General features: G+C 40.7%; 1 protein-coding gene across 3 annotated transcripts in view; it reads left to right on the top strand.

Moving 5' to 3' along the window:
- atp13a2 (ATPase cation transporting 13A2) overlaps nt 1–20,872 on the top strand; it is a 39,540-nt gene extending 18,668 nt beyond the window's left edge. For 2 of the 3 annotated variants that reach the window (XM_080445656.1, XM_080445658.1), the window contains exons 4-29: nt 147–205; nt 873–939; nt 1,021–1,100; nt 2,198–2,275; nt 2,387–2,456; nt 2,645–2,779; nt 4,002–4,068; nt 5,765–5,896; nt 7,011–7,166; nt 7,681–7,791; nt 8,685–8,731; nt 8,834–9,022; nt 9,896–10,102; nt 10,652–10,762; nt 11,174–11,330; nt 12,021–12,132; nt 12,314–12,438; nt 12,735–12,913; nt 13,335–13,427; nt 14,088–14,167; nt 16,302–16,454; nt 16,684–16,780; nt 17,128–17,351; nt 18,539–18,690; nt 19,212–19,384; nt 20,168–20,872. In XM_080445656.1, coding sequence (XP_080301782.1) covers nt 147–205; nt 873–939; nt 1,021–1,100; nt 2,198–2,275; nt 2,387–2,456; nt 2,645–2,779; nt 4,002–4,068; nt 5,765–5,896; nt 7,011–7,166; nt 7,681–7,791; nt 8,685–8,731; nt 8,834–9,022; nt 9,896–10,102; nt 10,652–10,762; nt 11,174–11,330; nt 12,021–12,132; nt 12,314–12,438; nt 12,735–12,913; nt 13,335–13,427; nt 14,088–14,167; nt 16,302–16,454; nt 16,684–16,780; nt 17,128–17,351; nt 18,539–18,690; nt 19,212–19,384; nt 20,168–20,335 — 3,222 coding nt within the window. In that variant the 3' untranslated portion in view covers nt 20,336–20,872. The remainder of the gene's footprint in view (nt 1–146; nt 206–872; nt 940–1,020; nt 1,101–2,197; nt 2,276–2,386; nt 2,457–2,644; nt 2,780–4,001; nt 4,069–5,764; nt 5,897–7,010; nt 7,167–7,680; nt 7,792–8,684; nt 8,732–8,833; nt 9,023–9,895; nt 10,103–10,651; nt 10,763–11,173; nt 11,331–12,020; nt 12,133–12,313; nt 12,439–12,734; nt 12,914–13,334; nt 13,428–14,087; nt 14,168–16,301; nt 16,455–16,683; nt 16,781–17,127; nt 17,352–18,538; nt 18,691–19,211; nt 19,385–20,167) is intronic. The other variant, XM_080445657.1, reaches the window with a different exon arrangement.
- Nucleotides 20,873–20,912: the final 40 nt, after the last annotated feature.

The raw sequence follows: 20,912 nt of genomic DNA, 5'->3' as shown, positions 1-20,912 counted from the left end.
AAGCACTTTTGATCTTGTACAAGACTATATATTCGGGGGGGAAAGCAGCGTTGAGGATTATGAAGTATACATTTGATTGTTCACATTTTGTAGGTGTTCTTTCTCAGGTTTTTTTCAGTAGATGTGTTTATCTCTCTTCCTTACAGGATCATTTCGGCCAGCAGCATGTTGTGGAGGTCTTGACCAAAGAGCTGGAGGAAGGCAGGTCAGCTCCGTGACTTCCACCAGTCACAACCTAGTACACAGCCAATAAGAGTGATGTTGACATTTTCAACTTGAAAAGGGATTGCGGGTTATCACAGGGCTGGGAAATATATTGTTCATATCGTGATATGAGACTAGATATTGTCTGGGTTTTTGGATGACCTAATATCATGATATAGCATAAGTGTTGTCTTTTCCTGGTTTTAATCACTTACACCCTATATTATACTTAAAACAATGTTTAAAAAGTTTGGGAAATAGCTAAAATAGCTGATTTACAAGCTCACAATGATATCAATATCGATAAAAAGATATTGTAATTTTGTCCATATCGCCCAGCGCTAGGTAATCATGGGGTGCAACAGTTAAACTAACTAATCTATTTATTCGATTATAAAAATAATCAATAATGTTACAAAATAATAGATTAATAATCAATCCCTATTTTGGGCATGTCATTATAGGCAAAATATGTAATAGAATAATTGCAGATCTTAGCTATTTTCACAGCAACGTTGTAAAATATGGCTTAAGTGGTTAATTGATTTGTTGATACTATATATACAAAATGTCGCAAAAGTAATCTATAGAATAATCGGAAAGAATATAATCGATAGTTGTAGCCCTACCGGAGACAGCACCAGTGACATTTGTTCGTCCCTTTTCAGTTTGGAGCTGATCGAAGACCTGGAGGATAGTGAATGGAGAGACACCGTCCAGCTCCACAAAGATGAGGTAAGGTGGAGCGGCAGAAATGTTTGCCTTCAAAAGAGGTCTTCTTTCTAGAATCACATGGTCTGTACCTTTGTCTTCCAGAAAACGCTAATGCGCTACTACGCGTTTGAGGGACTCCATTATGTCTGGCTGGCCAGGAAGGGGGCCTTCTGTCGTGTTAGGTACTGTTGACTATTCAGGACCTGCCCACTTCTCCCGGGTCTAAACATTATTGTGAAAAACAGGGACATTTCAACCGTTAATAACAAATATAGAAAATGGCCACAACATGGGAAGTAAGATGAGTATGCAAAGGAACATTTTGAGCTTATTTTCTGCAAAAATGACAAGGCATTAAAAAAAAACTTGACTGTTTACTGCTAAATGACCAAAGGAAGTGCACACAAACGTACACAGAAAGGCTGAATGATATCATAGTTACCTTAATTAGCCAAAGACTTTCCTACAAATAGTCCTTTTTTATAATATGATTTTAGAATGCTTAATTTGTCTGAGATAAGTGAGGTTAAAAACTTCAAGATTCAATACTTTATTGTCAAAGCAACATGATTGGAATTTGTGAGCTCACTTAAACAAAAAAGTTTAATTAAAACATTAAACAATTTCAACCCGACATCCCTACTGTGGATGAAAATAGATCTTCAAGCTCACACTGCATTGTGTTGATTAGTTAGTTTGATTAGTTATTCAATTATGTTACTATTTTCTGTAACATAATATTGCATCAATTCCATGCATGAAATCCATGAAATTCATACATGAAATAACTAAATTGAAACATTGTGGTTTTCAATTAACAGAACCAGGGACGTTTGTTTTCTTGAGTTGGAAGTTGAACTGTCAAAAAGGCAGAGTAGACATGAAAATGACCCCAGAAGTGTTTTAATCCCTTTTAAGGAGTCGTTTCAGGATACAGCTTCAGGATACATGTTCAGGCTTCAGGCCTTGTTTAATCCCCTCCAGGGGGTCCCCAGCAAAAAAAAATATTACAGCATCACAATCATTTTAACCATTTTAAATGATTTTAATACATTGGCTATTCATAAATAGCATATATACAAGCTCAGTGCAGCACGTTGAACATTTTTAAGTATTGGGAAAATGAATTCACAAATCTTCTCTTCCCTGGCACAAAACATTTTCAGAGGGGGTCTGTGGCCAAATACATATCAATTTGGGGGTCCTTGACATGAATACGTTTGAGAACCACTGCTTATTTTTTTACTACAGTATTACAATATTGCCTCTTTGTCTACAGTGTCCTCAATGAGGACTGGACCTGCAACGATCTGTACCGCTTCCAAGATGGCCTCAATCATCTGGAGCAAAGCTTAAGGCAAGTACTTATTTGATCAAGATGAACTGTCTCTATCCTTCTCTGTTTTGATTCTGCACAATTCCACTCCTTCACTGTTCCATCATTCATTATGTTTTTATTTTATTTCAGACGGCAGGTTTATGGGCCCAACCTTATTGATGTACCTGTGAAGTCCTACATGTGTTTGCTGGTTGATGAGGTAAAACAGAGAATGCTGTGTAATGCTGTCTACAGTTGAACATAAAGAACACATTTGGAAGCTAACCAACCCGATCGAGCTAACACCTGCTGGATTAACTTGAAGATTAGATTTTTACACTTGATAAGGTGTTATGTGATATCTGATTCATGTATTTCTTCCCTGCCTGTCTTCATGTCTTGGTCCAGGTCCTTAATCCATTCTACGTGTTCCAAGTCTTCAGCATTATCCTGTGGACTGTTGATCATTATTACTACTATGCTTCCTGTATCTTTCTCATCTCAGTCTTATCCATCAGTATTTCCCTGTATGAGACCCGCAAGGTAAGCCTTCAGCACCTTGGTAGTTACCCACTTCAACCCTGGGTCTATATACTTGTTTGCCGAATGTTCACCTATTATTATGACATGTCCAAAATAGGGACGATAGGGTTCATGTGGTTAATTAGACCAAAGTTGGTAAACATCTTCCCCTATCCACCTGTTTCCGCGGGAATTTACTGGAGCAAAAATCCTGTGTGGGAAACATCCTGCGGGGGGACCGGAAGTAGGAAATAGCGGCTCAGTGTGTTTACATTTGCCAGCAGAACGTAGCTGTACTGCGAACGGGCCTTTTGCATGTAGTTGAAGCGCAAGGGGGCGGGGGGGGAGAGAGTCAGCGCACTGAAGTCAAGGCACAGACTACTGTGTTGTTGACGGACAACGGATGCATGCTTATGAGAAACAACACAAATAAAACCTGGCAAAACAGTTGCGTGCATTAGCGCAAGATGAGGATAAATGAAACATTCAGTCTAAATGTCCAGCAACTACTACCAATACTTTTGTATTTGAAACCTTACATTTCTCTAAATATTATAAACTCTTAGGACAGCCTAATACAAATATAATTTATGAAAAGGCTACTATAGGCTACAGTGAAGTCGGACTGAATGACTGAAACGTTTTTTCTTTTTTAACTCTCTTGGTGATTATCTGGCACAGTAGTTGTGGATTAGCAAACTGGACATTAATGTTTCCTTTTCGCGTGCGAATTACTGGACATTTAGACTGAATGTTTCCTTTACCCTCATCTTGCACTAATGCACGCAACTGTTTTGCCATGTTTTATTTGTGTTGTTTCTCATAATAAGCGTGCATCCGTTGTCTGTCAACAACACAGTAGTCTGTAGTGTGCCTTGACTTCAGTGCGCTGACTCTCTCCCCATGCACCGCCCCCCCGCCCCCTTGCGCCGCCCCCCCGCCCCCTTGCGCTTCAACTACATGCAAAAGGCCCGTTCGCCAGCTTGCGAATGAGCTACGTTCTGCTGGCAAATGTAAACACACTGAGCCGCTATTTCCTACTTCCGGTCCCCCCGCAGGATGTTTCCCACACAGGATTTTTGCTCCAGTAAATTCCCGCGGAAACAGGTGGATAGCCAGGAGCCACGGGGTGTTTTTAAGATCGATGATGGTTTAACTATTGTGAAACAGACATTTAGCTTTGCAGTGTATATGCTGTTTCTTTGCTCTTGGCTAAAATGCCTCCATGTTCTGGTCTCCACAGCAAAGAACTACTCTCCGTAACATGGCTCAACTCATCACCAATGTCACCATTCGGAGAAGCTCAGGAGGTACACCTTTGGTCGAACATTTTCACTATTTTAGAGGATGATACATTTTTGGGCGGTGTAGCCGCCCCTATAAGTGGGGTTGGGACACCTCATTAGCTGTATTGTGATTGGCTCATTAGTACACCCCTAGCTGTACTGTGATTGGCTGACTCTATTGGCTGACTCTATTCAGCACTGTGATTGGCTAGCGAGACACATGATGACATTAATAACCTATAAATAGGATTATGCACTTCAAAAAATAATTTTTTTAAAAAGTGAGCTTCCATCACTATGATGACCACTGTGATGACCACACCGCCCACTTCACACTGGGTGTGATTTTTTGGGCGGTGAAACCGCCCCTATAAGTGAGATTTGGAAAAATGTACATTTCCCTGCGCTGTGATCTGGGCCCAGGAAATTTGTACAATTATCCTGCGCTGTGATTGGCCAATCACAGTCTATTCAGGACTGTGATTGGCCAGTGTCACATGACACATGTGCATAGCCCTATATAAGAAAGCATAACTTGAAAACTTTTTTCAAGTTATGGTTTCGTCCATCATAAAGAGTGTTTCAATTAATGTATTTATCTTTTGTACATGATTGGTTGACTCCATTCAGTATTGTGATTAGCTAGCAAGACACCGCCCACTTCACACAGGGTGTGATTTTTTATTTATTAGTTTATTTTCATTGACCTTATATATTGATTCATGCATTCTTGCTAAGATTGCTTATTCATTGTTTCTAAGTTACTTAAAGGACCATACTGCCATCAATACATGTCATTGTCTATATGTAACTATTCACAGCTTCAGCCATATGTATCGTACATAAACACTGATGGCTTTATTTATAGATTTACCATAGAAAGAAGAGGAAGTCCGCACACTGTTGACGCTCCAGCGACCACAATTTTATTTAAGGCTCACAGCACACAACGTTTCGACCCCTTCGGGTCTTCATCAGGTACCTAACAGTGTGCGGACTTCCTCTTCTTTCTATGGTGTGTATTTTTGAGTCCAGCACCTGCACATTTTTACGGAGATGTGCGTGCTTCCCTTTTTGTTCTTTATTTATAGATTTCACATTTCTTTACATTTTCTTTCTAGTCATTAAAATATTACCGGTTACCTGAATAATTGAGTCATTGTTGATTAAACATTGTTGCGCTGTAATTGAAGTCACAATAGAAAATAACAACGAGCACTCTGTCTGTATATGGTGCAGTTTTCGGGTGCCCGGCTCACAAAGATTCACAGTAAATAAAGCAATAGCCAGCACTCCAAAGTCCTTCTGGTACTTTTAATTCGTATGCAGCACGGACAATAGCATACACGGACGCGTTTCGGAGTCAAGCCTTCCTCAGCGTGTAACGTGCTGCATATGAATTAAAAGTACCAGAAGGACTTTGGAGTGCTGGCTATTGCTTTATTTACTGTAATTGAAGTCACCCATGACCTTTTGAAGTCATCATGGACGCTTGAATTTTGTTAGGTAGACTTTTCTGTTTTAAATTCATTAAAATGCAATGACGACACAACTTTGACAAAACGTTTACAAATACTATGTTGGATTACCCATTTCAAGCAATTTTCAAGTCTTTGTAACTTGAGTTTCATACCGCCGGTTATTATGTGGTCCACTTAAGCCCTATTTTATGCTTTGGCTATTTGGAAATAGAGTTTGTTAACAATTGTGTGTTATTTAGAGGAGGAGTGTGTGAGTTCAGTGGAGCTGGTACCAGGCGACTGTCTCATCATCCCCCAGGGAGGACTGCTGCTGCCCTGTGACGCCGCCCTGCTGGCAGGGGAGTGCATGGTCAATGAGAGCATGCTCACTGGTAAGCACCAGCATACTGAGCCTTCACAACACAATGCGGTGGTTCACATATGCCAGTGGTTCGCAATCTTTTTAGCTCGAGACCCTAAAGATAAATTCCCCGGGACCCAAACTAGGGAAAATAGCCGATCATCAAGCTCACAACACGTCTCAATAGCTCACCACACGTCGCATTGTGACGTGTTGTGAGCGTTGTAGATCTGCTATTTTCACTACTTGTTAAAAACAAAAATGTCCCCTCTAATTAATGGATTTCTTCTTTTTTTTAATGGAATTCTTTTGAAAGACTTTTGAATTTGTTTTTAACTTATAAAAACTGGGCATTTTTGGGGAATTACAAAAAAAATCTTTTGAAATAATATTAATTAAAAACAAAATGAAGGGGAATTTAAAAGGGGAATATACTCGTGACCCATAAAAAAAAAAACACTGTTTGGGAAACAGTGATATAGGCTCATAATCCTGAGCCCCTTGAATATCAGGGGTTTGTGTTGGAGACCCAGCACGCAAATGTTTTTGGGTCAGATGCCATTTTAACCACTTAAGAACTATTTTATTTTTCGTTGTACGACAGTGTCTCACAAAAGTAGTGAAAAGTACTTTCTCTATTTCTGAAAAAAATAGAATAATTTATGCACACTTTTGAACGTTTTGGAAAATTTGGGCCTACAGTACAATGACATCCCCAAAATAGGGACACCAGGTTGAAAGAGGTTAAAGGCTAGACCACTTTGGTAGAGGTTTGAGTTGTTTAGTTACCTTCCTTGCCATGATGTAACTCTAAAGGTGGACAAGGAATCAAAAATGTGATATTGATAATCAAATACAAGCTACCCATTCACTTACTTTGTACAGTGAAGAGGCTCAGGAGGAGCTCTTATAGCCTGTAAACGAATGCAAACTAACTTGATTCTGACAACATAGAACATCACCAAACCCAGTAAAAAAAATATATATATATATAAAAAATGTCAACTTCCTGTTGATTTGACTATTTGAAGATCTGTTCCAGATCCATGCATCTTCCTAATAAAGATATCAAAATCAACAGGAAGTTGTCATTTTATTTAAAAAAAACAGCAAGAACACAGCAAGCAGTTCATTTCTGTGTCCAGGTGAAAGTGTGCCCGTGATGAAAACACCACTGCCAGCAAGCGATGCAACGTATAACTCCGAGACCCAACGGAGACACGCCCTTTTCAGTGGCACACAAGTGATCCAGGCCAAGTCTGGGGGGGGTGTCGGAGCCATCGCTGTGGTCACAAGCACAGGTAAGAAGGGAGGATGGGGCATACCTCTCTAGACCAAAGTAGAAAAAAAGGTATTCTTATTTTGGAAAAATACAATGTGTTACCCCATAAACATCCAATGAGCGCCTCGTTGGTCCCGTGTGAAGCATTACGCTGTCAATTCTCTCTTATTTATTTTTTATGTAAGAGCACGTTTAGTTTCTATATAGTCAAATGTGTTAGAACTCAGTGGTTCCCAACCTTTTCTTGATTACGGCCCACCCATGTGACCACTTAACAAGGCAGCCATTCAGCTGCCGAATGGAATCTGTGGCAGGTTGAGAATTGTTATAACTTATTCAGTGCTTTAGTGGTATTTCAGATTATTCATTAGATTTGAATACACCAGTGTTTCCAGCACAGAGATAAGAATAAATGACAGCTGTGAAACTATCTAAGAGGATGCTCGCATTTGGAGAATAAAGCCCCATAATGGCTGGAATCAAATGTCATTGCCACGTCATTGTGGTGTTTCTGGGTGTGTTTCTCCCCTCAGGGTTCTCCACAGCTAAAGGTGACCTGGTTAGCTCCATTCTCTACCCTCAGTCTGTCGACTTCCGTTTCTACAGAGATGCCTGGAAGTTCTTGCTTTTCCTGGGTGCTGTGGGTAAGAGCTGAATCTGAGTGTGGGCTCTTCTTTCTGATGTGTCAAGGAATATGGTATAAGAGATAATGTACAGCGAGGTATGGCAAAATGAACCCCGGCAGGGAGACGCAGAACAGATGCGAAGCGGATGACCTGCTCACTGTACGTTATCCTGCTTGGTACACAGCTACTGTACATACGTAGACTAAAATCAACGATTTGACACAAAATATTGTTTTGAAAATGATTTCACTAGTTTACAAGCTTCAACTTTCATAGCAACAAACAAAGGAAGTACAGCAGTTTGTTAGAATAGAGGTCTGCTATAGAAAAATAACAGACTACAGAATGCCTTGAATCAGAATTGAGTATTTGGTGCACCGATTGCCACATAGGCTCAGGTGCCTGACAGCGAGTCCCCGGTTCGATTCCCGGGCTGGGCGGACCTTTGCTGCAATTCATTCCCCGATTCTCTCCCTGTTTGCTGTCTCTACACTGTGACTATCAATAAAGGCAAGAAAAGCCAGAATAAATACAATTGCGTATTCAACTAAAAGATTTGTGGTGCTGGTCCAGGCACCTAGGCTCAGTGTAGCCTGACAGTGTGTCGCGGGTTCGAGTCCCGATCCCGACGGCCTTTGCTGCATGTCACTCCCCATTTCCTGTCAACCAACTGTCTATCAAATAAAGGCATAAAAAGCCCCCCCCCCAGAAAAAAATAAAGATATGTGGTGCTATGCTAATGCTAAATAAGCGTTTTTTTTATTTCAATATTGTGTAAAGCGATAAAAACTGACCCCAAGAATCCTTTGAATAATATATAAAAAGTATTTCTATTATGTTCTCACTGTGAAAACCTGAACAATGGGACAGGCATATTTGGTCTAATAATGTTTTTCCTTTTTTTTTTAAAGCTTTGTTTGGCACAATTTACAGCATTTTGGTCCTCATCAGATCCAATGTAAGTATCATAGTTCTTCAACTGATGTGTTTTGATGATGAAGGATCTATTTGAGTTGTTTTCTCTATACAGCAAAATGTCTATGCACGATGTCCTCCCCAGGTGTCTGTGGGGGAGCTGGTGATCCGGGCCCTGGACATTGTAACCATTGTGGTGCCCCCAGCCCTGCCAGCTGCCATCACCACGGGCACCATCTACGCCCAGAGCCGGCTGAAGAAGCAGGGGGTCTTCTGCATTAGCCCTCCACGTATCAACATCTCTGGCAAAATCTCACTCTTCTGCTTTGACAAGGTGAGATCATGTGTGGAAAACACATGATAACTGATACTGTAACTCAGCAAAACATGTCTTGCAGGAGAGTTTATTTGGAAGCATACAGGATTCGTCAGATGTTAATGTGACATAATGTGTTGGAGGTCCTAGACATTAAGGTAGACCTTGGCCGGAGCCTGATGCATACCTCATACAATCATATGATCATGCTTGTTGTGGAAACATCTGTAATGCAGTTGATCCATTGTAACAGAGATATGAGATTTTAAACAACATAAACAATGTGCTTGAACAAATACAATTGTTAAATGTTTTGATTGATTAACAGAAAGAATGGTGATGTGTCCTGATTGGGTGAACTGCAGTTAGTAGTGGGGATGTGTGTGACTGCATGTGTGTGTGTATGTGACATTTACAAGCCGTTTTGTAAAATGTTTTTTAATAGATTTTGTTAACTTGGTAGTCTTTATGCCTATAGTCGATTTAACTTAAGGTGTGATTCCTAATCGAGGCCCTACTAGTGGCATGAAAATAATCTGAAATCCAGTCTGTATCTGTTATCAGACTCTGGGCCCATCAGGCCGGGGTCAGGTTGCAGAAAATAAAACCCTTCTCTGCTGATATCATATACTGGTGCCAATTGCAGTACTAACATTATTGGAATCTGTTTGTCTGCAGTGGAAATATGTAATTTTAATCTCAATATGGACAACTTTCAATGTACCAAAGCTATCCAAATGTATACAGTATACCTAGCTTTGCCCTGCTCAAACTTAAATCTACTAGCAGTAAATAACTGCTAGTGTAATGGTGTATCTTTGGTCTATTCTACCAAGCAGTCGTTTCAGAGCAGACATCCACCACTGTCTCTTTGTGCTCCTGTTTCCCCAGACAGGAACTCTGACAGAGGAGGGTCTGGATATGTGGGGGGTAATTGAGGCAGGGCAGACTGGCTTCTCAGAGCTAGTCGCAGACCCCAGACTCCTGGCCCCGGGGCCCATGATCTCTGCCCTGGCCTGTAGTCACACCGTGGCCTTGCTGGGGGGCCAGCCCCTGGGAGACCCACTGGAACTAAAGATGATTGAATCCACTGGCTGGGTAAGATGCGGAGAAACTTCAACAGACTTTGATTCATGCATTCAACCTTGCGTCCCTATTTTGCGTACCTTTCATGTCCTACCTGGGATTCGTTCCCGGCTCCGCTGCATGAGCACTGAAGTGTACTGTTGGGCTATAACGGAGTGCATGGTTGGGAAGAATAGTCATTTCGATTTGAGTTTCATACAGTACCTCTTGTCAACCAGTAGTGGTCCTACCTTACCACAGGATCTAAATGTCTCAACTGAAGAGCAGGGAGACCACGTCCAACCACCGCACGCTATTGTATTAACATACTCTGCCATACAGATTGGTTGAAATCATATTTTATTCATTAAAATAAGTTATGCACTGCAGCTACGACGTAGGTGTGAGGACCACGTCACACCCCGAACCTTTAGTAGCAAAAATAGGCGATTTGCAAGCTCACAAGTTGTCACAACACGTCTGTCGTGAGCTCGTAGATCTGCTATTTGCACAGTATAAAATAGCGCTTAGTTAAAATACATCGTGGTTGTGATTAACTCTATTTACTCTTATGTCCTCTAGGAACTGACAGAACCAGAGGTAGATCAAAAGGCACTAGACTCAGAGTTCGGAGGTCACAGAGTTCTAGCGGTCATGAGACCTCCTGCACAGGAGTTCCAGCCTGCAGGCGTTGTGAGTGTGATTTCAACTTTTAATGGGTTCTTTTCTTAGTAAATTAATGCCCTACCTCGTCACACTACAGTGTAACACAAAATGAGCAATAAATAGCCGATCTACAAGCTCACAACGCGTCACGATGTGATGTGTTGTGAGCTTGTAGATTGCCTATTTCTTTTTATTAAAAACAAATAAGTCTATCTGTGGGTTTTATAAACATTTAAACCAATGAAAAGTATTAACAAGAGATTGTGACTAAATAATAACTACATTGGAACACAGGTTCTTTTTTCCATTTCCTGAAAAGTAATGCTTTTGGACATACAAGGTTTCTGCTCGACAGCAACAATATATGTATTGTTCTGTAGAGTTTGTCACAATTGCTATACAACAGAGCAACAAACGGCGTTGTTCTTCCTCCATCAGTCTATAAGTGAGGGTGTGGCCATCCTTCGGCGCTTCCCGTTTGCTTCGGCCCTCCAGAGGATGAGTGTGGTGACAGTGGCTCCTGGGGGACATCCAGCCCACGCCTTCATCAAAGGCGCTCCAGAGATGGTGGCTAGCCTCTGCCTTGAAGAAACCGGTTAGAAACTTAACACATTGGGTGCCAAAACCGTATATATACGGTTTTGCGCATACTAACGTTGAGTGCCAAAACCGTATATATACGGTTTTTGAAAAAAAAAATAAAAAATTACTTTTTTTTTTTCTTTTCCTTCACAGCAACAGGAAATATCACTCCTACAAGATTTAGACTCCAATCCACCTCCTGGTTAACTTATGACTTCAAAAACCTGTATCTCGGCTCCTGTGCACTTTTTTTTTTTACAATGTTAATTTAACTATTTTCAGCTGGCTGCAACTATGGAATGGATTTCCGAATGTTTTACATTTTTTCCCCCCGATTGTACGAGACCTGTATGTGTGTAATGAGGGGATCACCGTGAGGACGGTGATCACTGAAAATATTTTGTGACTACTTGAAAAAGGTTCAAAATGTTTAAAAAGTCCTGGCACTCAAAGTATAATATTTTAATAAACCTCTGGCACCCAATGTGTTAAGAGAGCATAGCCTGGGGGCATTAAATGTGTATTAGCCTAATAATCCATTATTGCAATAAATATTGTGCCCCCCTCAAAGCTTTTGATACAAGGTTACGACTGAATATACATTTTGCCTGTATTTTGAGGGTTCAAATATTTTACAATTGCCAATAATCATTTGGCAATTTTCACAGCAAGTTTTCACTTAATGCTTGTTCTTGTTTTATAGTGCCTGCACAGTTCTCAAGTGTACTGCGTACGTCCGCGAGCGATGGCTACAGGGTTCTTGCACTCGGCTACAAACCACTAGATGAGCAGACTGACCTGAGGACCATTGAACGGTTAGATACAACATCCTGTGTTGTTGGTTTCTATGAAATGCTAAAACACAGCTCTGAGTGAGAGCAAAGTCCTGTTTTAACTTAAGTGAATGAGGTTCCCAATTAGGGCTAATACAAAACAAGACACTGGATGAACACTCCTTCGATTAATCCTGAGTATTGGCTGAATGTCCATCCACAGGGAGGCAGTAGAGAGAGACATGCACTTCCTGGGTTTGCTGTTAATGAAGAACCCTGTGAAGCCAGAGAGCCCAGATGTCATCAAAACCCTGAGACTGGCACACCTTCGCAGTGTCATGGTTACCGGTGAGATAGAACAGCAATTTGCATTCTGTTCACTTTGTTATATTTGATCATTTAACCATTTAAGTCAAATAGAAAAAATTGCCGGCACGTTGTGAGCTTGTAGAGCAGGTGTTTTAGCTGAATATTTGCATTTTATATACTGGGGGGTTCATGTAGTTAAAACCATTATCATTGTAAAAAAAATCAAATACGTGTATATCACTGTATATCTTTGTAAAAGGCCGTTGGAGAGATTACGCTCTGCCACGTCAAGCACTAAAGGGCAATTTTCGGTATTTCTCTCCCTCAACACCTAGGTGACAACATTTTAACGGCCGTCAATGTTGCTCGAAGTTGTGGGATGATGGGCTCTGATGACAAAGTGATATTTGTCCATGCTACCCCTTACACTGCCCAGTCCATGCCCACCCTGAAATTTCACCTGGGAGAGAGAGCGACCGTGGCTTCCCCAGCCTCCGTAGAAGTCCTCACTCAGGTCTGTCTGTTTACGCTCTGGGCAAAAAATGTTTTGAGCTGCACAACACCATAACATTTCCATTGTTCAGTTCTTTCTCAAGAAGAAAACAATCTAGTGTCAGAGACATTCAGAAAAACATCTTCACCGGATTCCCCTTCACCCAGGGGTTTCCCTGGACAGAGGGGAAGTGCACTATTAAAATGTCCATAATGTGCCAACATATTGTAATGGCCGTTGGGTTATAGATTGGAAGGAGAAGTCATGACAATACTATTGAGGATGAAAAGGAGAACCTGGTCTTCTGTGTTTTGAGTTTTCATCATACAGCAAGAAAAATATTAAGCATAAGCCTGACATCACAACCTGTAATAAGTGACACGTAATATCACACAATCACAGCCTTTATATTGTGCTATTCTTTGTTCTGGTCTCTCCACAGGGCCTGTACCAGAGTGGTATCGGCTATCACTTAGCTATCAACGGAAAGTCCTTCGCTGCTCTCTGTGACCATTTTCCTGAGTATCTACCAAAGGTAAAGGGTGATTTATACTTAGTTGCGTGCCAGTGTCATGGATTTAAATAGCAGATCTACTAGCTTGTGAACAACTAATTATGAATTTGCTTAGATACCACACACACATAGAAACAAGACAGGGTCTATTAATGGTGTGACTTCCATGTGGATCTCAGCGGTCATGTAGCCAGTCTATGACATCAGTCATCTAAGACGCCAGAACTATAATAACACCAGTCATCTCCATATTTGGCCAAAGTTTCAGCCCAATCCGACCTCCATTGACTTCATATATCGTTGGGCAGAAACCTCATAACTGCATTATTCAACCATTTTAGTAGCAAAGATCTCTCAAAAAGCTCCCAACGCGTTGATATTTTTGAATGTCTTTTAAGTGAAAGTGGTCAGTGTCAGGGTTTTATAAACATTCAACCAATGAGAAATATTAACAAGGGCTTGTTACTAAATAATAACTATATTGGATCCATTGGAACACAGGTTATTTTTTACATTTCCTTTTTGTTTCCACGCAACAGCAACAGTGTAAAATAGGGCTTATGTGGTTAAATAAAGGCTAAATAAAGAAAACATTAATAGGTATATATTATACTGTGTGTGTGTGTGTGTGTGTGTGTGTGTGTGTGTATATATATATATATAACCCACTGTTATTTGCAGGTGTTGATGCGCACCGCTGTGTTTGCACGCATGGCCCCTGATCAGAAGACCCAACTGGTGAAGGAGCTGCAGAAACTCAAGTGGGTATTAACGCAAACAAAGTAGATGAACATTACAACCAATTTATGCTCTGTTAGATGACCGTGTCACTCGACGAAAATGACATACAAGCAAACATTCGCAGAGCACCACGGCTATGCAATAAAGTATAAATTAAGCTTTTAGGCATGAACAGTACTTCTCTTGCTGACCATGTTCAGCATGCAGCCTTGTTCTTCCGACCTGCTCAGTGGTCTTGTGAGTAGTGTCCTTCTCGTTGGAATTACTGTACCGTATGCTTCACCCATTTAGGCCGGGAAAGAATCTCTGCCATTTTTAGATTTCTTTGGCTATATAAAAATAGCAGATCTACAAGCTCATAGCGCGTCACCAATTTTTTTTTAACTAAAATCTTTGCTTCTGGGGGATTGTACTAATGTCTTCAAAATCCTACAGTTTTTCTTTTTTTTTAAACGTATGTTTCTATATCAGTTATTCTCAAACTTTTTCATGTCAAGGACCACCCAAAATTATATGTATTTGGCCGCGGACCCCCATCGCAAAATATTTTGTGATAGGGACCCCCCCCCCCTAGAAGCAAGGATTTGAGCCAAAATGTTTCCCTTTAAAAAAATTATATTCAAAGATTTTCAAAACATTTTCACGATTTTTCAAAAATAGCGATATGAGCTTGTAGATCTGCTATTTTTGAATAACCAAAGTAATCTGAAAAATGACACAGATGCATCCCTGGATTGAATGGGTTAATTCATATTGCGATGCAACATGTTGTGAGCTTGTATAAATTATGTATAAACAGGCTTTACATCGTAATTAGTGTGGTTGCCCGAAAGGGCAACAACTATAGTACTTTATTTTTGTATGTTTATTTCTAGAGCAACCCCAAAAGTTTGGCATGTTCTCCTGTAGTTATGGCGGCATACACTTGAGCCATATTCGACCGGCTTTATCGGGAAACGTGTGCTTGTATTTTGCTAAGAGATATGTTGTATATAGTTTAATTTATGTAAATGTATTAGAGAATACATTTTTCCCATTAACTTGAATGGGAAAATGCATAAACTCCCATTCAAGTATTTTTCTCTCAAAAACCGTAAGGGCTACAGTTAAAACACTTGGAGGTGAGGTTCATAGTCCAGTGGCCTACATACGAAAAAAAATATTACACCAGTCAGCCTCATGATGGCGCTATAACGGAACACTTTACGTTTCGGCCTATAACTCTTGAACCGTAGGTCGTAGATTTTTTTTCTCTGGATTAATTGGGTCATTACGCGACTCCCCATATAGGCCACGCCCATTTGCGTCCGTATAGATTCTCAGCCATTTTGAATTTTCTGCAAAATACACTTTTTGCTCCTCTTTTGTCCAAACCTCACACAAATTGGTACGTGATCCCTGGACCTATGTGATAAACATATATAGGCGGAATTTTGATAGTCTCTGCCGTTCGTCCGTAAAAGGCTTCCGAATTTAGTGGGAGGGGCCTATTTGACAAAATATGCCAAAAATCATGAACAAAACGTTCAATCAACCCCACATTTTAATCACATGTTGAGGGTTGTGTATTCAAAGAATCGCCAAAAGCACCAATTTCCCAGAATTGCACCTTTCTAGTTGTGTTATTCAAGGTGCATACAAGCAGTAATAAGAATATGTTGTTGAGTAATGTGGTTATTGCACAAGAATGGATGAACTTGTTGGCTGACAATGGAGACATAATGAAACTTGAGATATAGTATAACAAATGCATCAGGAGAGAGAGAGAGAGAGAGAGAGAGAGAGAGAGAGAGAGAGAGAGAGAGAGAGAGAGAGAGAGAGAGAGAGAGAGAGAGAGAGAGAGAGAGAGAGAGAGAGAGAGAGAGAGAGAGAGAGAGAGAGAGAGAGAGAGAGAGAGAGAGAGAGAGAGAGAGAGAGAGAGAGAGAGAGAGAGAGAGAGAGAGAGAGAGAGAGAGAGAGAGAGAGAGACTTGTACAATGATCTGCGACGCTCACAACGCGTCGCAGCTGCTTTGTGAGCTACTAGATCTGCTATTTTCACCAGTTTAAAAAAATACTTTTTTTTATTAATCGTAATCGAGATAAAAGTTTGAAATAATGGTGTTATTGAGCCCTAGAGCCAACGACTGTGTTTTAACTGCTCGTTTCATTGCAGCTACCTTGTGGGCATGTGTGGGGACGGGGCCAATGACTGTGGCGCCCTCCGAGCGGCAGACGTGGGGATATCGTTGTCGGAGGCCGAGGCTTCGGTGGCGTCACCTTTCACCTCCAAGTCTGACAACATCAGCTGTGTACCACTACTCATTAGGTAAACACAAACAAACAAACAATATAAGTCAAGTATTTATGTCCTCAGTATAAATCCAAAGACAGTGTCAGTAGATTGTCAAGATTTACATGGCAGCATCGTTGCAAACCACTGTCCAGTGCTAAACTTAATGGTTTAGAATTCTACAACTTTCCGTACTGTCCATATCTCCCTGCCCTGCTTGGCAGTGTGTCAGAAATGAATCGTCTCCAATGTGTTTTGTGTGCAGGGAGGGAAGATGTTCCCTGGTCACTTCCTTCAGTCTCTTCAGATACATGGCCTTGTACAGTCTCATTCAGTTCTGCTCCGTCCTCATCTGCTACACAGTGAGTAGCATCCTCATCACACAGCAGTCATGTTCCCTCTGCTCCTGTCAACCTGCGCTTCCTCACCTCATCAGTAAAGACACTGCAATGCACTTCTTGTTGCCGTTTTCCTCTAACACTTAGTAGTCAACGCTCCGCTCCCGTATTAGCCTTATACCACATTACCACTGGGGTCAGTTCCTTAACCACTTTTAACCTAGCGTCCCTATTTTTGGGGATGTCATTATAGTCGTACAGAAATTGTTGTCTTTGGATGAAGTACGTATATAAGACTTAAGTGGTGAACTTGCCTAGGTGTATAACCTTTCAACAATAGACCATGTGGCTGTATTTTTGTGCCCATCCAGGTTAAGACCAATTTGGGTGACTTTCAGTTCCTGTTCTGTGACATGGTACTGGTGACACTGCTGGCCATTGTCATGGGAAGAGGAGGCCCCAGCGAAGACCTTCACCCCCGCAGGCCCCCGGCCAGCCTGCTGGCCCTGCCTGTCCTGGGGAGTCTATTTCTGCACACCATCCTCATTGTCCTGGGCCAGGTGGCAGCTCTGCTCATCACCACCTCACAGGACTGGTCAGAGACATTTTTTTTTTTTTAATCCCACAATTTTGTAACCCCATTTTTTACACCCAGTGCCAATTGTCTATGTAATCCTGGGCACTACCTTCCCTCTGCCAACCTAGGGAGGCCAGGGCCGAGCTCATGCCTCCTGCAATGCATGAGAGCCAACTGACCTTCTTGTCACCTGACAGGGGAGAGTTTCCCTGGTAGGATGTAGCGCGTGGAAGGAACACGTTATTCCAACCAGTTCCTTTCCCCTCCATCAGGCGCCCCGGCTGGCCAGGGGGAGGCAGTATAGTGACCAGGATTACTGCATGTTTTTGTGAGGGTACCTACCCAGAGACACTTTCAACATTAGTAATTACGGCTGCAACTATCGATAATTTTTTTTCGATTAATTGAATAATCGAGAAACACGTTTTTCTCAAATCGATTTTTTAAATATATTTTAATTGTTTTGTTCTTTTGATTATATTAACTGAATCGATTAGTCTGACCATTTAGGAATATTGTATACTCAACTGTACAAAAGTACAACTGTACAAAGTAGCAAAAGTCGCCAGTCTGCAATGTGTTGTGAGCTTGTAGATCTGCACATTTTATTTTCCTTTTTTTTCAAAAGATAAAAAACTAAATTTTAAAATCAATTATTTTTATTACAATAGATTGATAATATTTTTTTTTAGAATAGATTAAATTGATTAGTTTGATTAACTTACTTTACTAATAAGGGTTTGCAACCCCTATTAGTAATGTTACTGTTGAGCTTTGGACAAGAGGTGAAACTGCATTCTGTGTGTTTAGTTTAGTTTAGTTTAGTTTATTTGTATTCATTTCATAACACATGTTAAAACATTTCGAGAATATGACCAAAGTCCAGGACTTATTTCCATTGTGGTCCTAGTGTGTAAAGCAATTGAATTGAATTAACGTGGGAAAATCTGCCATAGAACTTGGATGTCAAGAGCTCACTTTCTTACTGCTGGAAAATCAGAGTTAAACAACGCTCAGCATACAAATAAAGTGTTATTTGTGCTTCTTCAAAAAGAAAACGATAGGATTCACGTTAAATATTGGCAAAGTTCCTCTTTAAAGCTGTCCACACACCAACCAGACTACTGTGGAAGTACCCATGACATTGATGTAAACTGTAAAATGTGCCAAATGTTTAGTTTAAGGTATTTCATGTGTTCTTCTAGGTTTGTTCCACTCAATTCAACAGTGTCTGGTACAGACAACCTACCCAACATGGAAGACACAAGTATTTTTGCTCTCTCTGGTTACCAGTACATCATCATGGCTGTGGTGGTTACCAAAAGCTATCCGTACAAGAAGCCTCTTTACCACAATGGTAAGCAAGACACTGAACACCTAACTGCTCCCACTGAGCAGGTTGGTGCCTTGCATGGTTTCCTATGCCATTGGTGTGTGAACTGTGAATGGGTGAATTTTAAATACATTGTAAAAAGCTATCTCAGAGAAAAGTCCATTTACCATTTCCATTTAAACAACTCGTTTTATACTGTTTGCTGTCATAGGAGAATATCACTACATTTCAGCTGTCAATTGTGTTACAGGACCACGTTTGCTTTCCATAGCTTAATAGAGACGGCAGAGATTTAGTTTATCATGTTATTTCATGTACTGTGCTAAAGGAAAAAAATACATGTTTATGAGGACATCCGTTATAGAAAGGCTGCTTCTGAGCTGTAGAAAACTGATCACTAATGTGTAAAAGTTTAAACACAAGATTGTGGGTCTACAAAGTCAACACCCCATCAAAAGACTCTCTCTCTCACTCTCTCACTCTCTGTCTGTCTGTCTGTCTGTCTGTCTGTCTGTCTGTCTGTCTGTCTCTCTCTCTCTCTCTAGTGGTGTTCTTGTGTATACTACTGGTGCTGTTTGCACTGATGACCTGGCTGGTACTTTATCCTGGTGATATCGGGAGGAAGGTCCTTGAGCTGTACAACATCTCTGATATGAACTACAAAATGCTGCTGGTGGCACTGGCTGCCCTCAACCTCGTCCTCTGCTTCCTGCTGGAGGTGTGTTTTCACTATTTATTTATTTGTTTAATTGACCGCTCACATTCAATGCATTGCACCAGATTTGGCTATAAGCTCTTTTCCCCCTGTAGTCTCTGGGCAGGAAGTTAACAACTTTCAACCTGCTGTCCCTATTTTGGGCCTGTCATTATATTGTCCCCAAAAATATATATACACGTATCAATTATATATATACTGTATGCATCTTTTTTAAATATATATTTTGGTCGAGGAAAAGGGTAGTCTACAAGCTCACAAGCTTTTGAGATTGTAGATCGATTATCTTTGCCATTCGTAGTATTGCAAAGTGTATATAGGGATTAAAGCGCCATACTTAAATTACAATACTTGTACAGTACCATCACCAGAGACCAACCCAGTTCAATTTAATAACACATTAAAAGGTCACCCATGGACATGGTAGCAACATCTTTCCCCTGAGACCCAGGTGGCCATGACATTTAAGCCCTTACATAGATTTAATTTTTTCATTTGTGTCTTTATTATTGTTTTTGCTTTTAGTTCATCTCGTTATTTGATGAATCTAGAGATTAGATTTTGCTTGCAGTTATTTGATGGAGAAATCTTGAATCTGCGCTGTCCGATTTGGGGATTTGAACATAAAATGCAATTTGAACCCAGATCCCAAATCTCTGGACGGACATGGGCTTTATTGTATGCTCTTGTGTATTTCCTGTTGGTTACCAGTGAACCCGTGCCAACATTAGGATTAGCGAGACGCGTGCCACATTCACACACAGGCCTTGTTGTCCTTGTCCCCAGATGCTGATAGACTTCGGTATGCTGAACTGTCTTCGATGTCTCCGTGGGACGCGTCCGTCCAAGAAGCTGTACAAGCGTCTAGACCATCTCCTGTCTGAATCCCATTCATGGCCGCCCCTTAACCAAAACCTGTCCTCCACACAGTGCACAGTCATCAGTGTAAGCTAGCATCCCGCTGCACAGTAAAATCCTCAATGTACATTTAACTCTGTGTACAAATTTAACCAAATGGACCCTTACAGGTCTATTTGGTTATATTTGTACACTCTAGAGTTACAAATGGATAGATTATCGCTAAGGATTTTACTGTGTGTATTTTACAATGTGTTAACTCTCCTTTAGCCAAAGAGTGCCATGGATGACTGAGCCACATCCATAACTTGACCAAACACGGCAAGACTTATGTAGCCTACTGCTGTTACTAGCCAATGGGCTAACCAAACAGCATAAAGTCTTAATTAGTAATAAAATACTATTTTGTACACGTGTGCCTATTTTAATTTAAATGCTTCTGAGTATACAGACAGAGGGACCAGCCATGTTATCCAAGCTGAACCTTAATAAACCAATGAAGCAGTTCTGTTGTGCCCATTGTACATTTTGTCAGTAACCCTATAAGTGACTTTAGCAGTTAATTCTTAAACATGTTCAAGGACATTTGGTCAAAGCTGATTTACCCCTGCTTCCAAAATGTTCCAAATAAACATTTATCTGATGTTATCAAGGCAAATACATTCCTATGATG

The sequence above is a fragment of the Gymnoscopelus braueri genome (genome assembly GCF_963280865.1).
Source record: "Gymnoscopelus braueri genome assembly, chromosome: 12".
Lineage (NCBI taxonomy): Eukaryota > Metazoa > Chordata > Actinopteri > Myctophiformes > Myctophidae > Gymnoscopelus > Gymnoscopelus braueri.
This window is presented reverse-complemented; position numbering and strand designations above follow the sequence as displayed.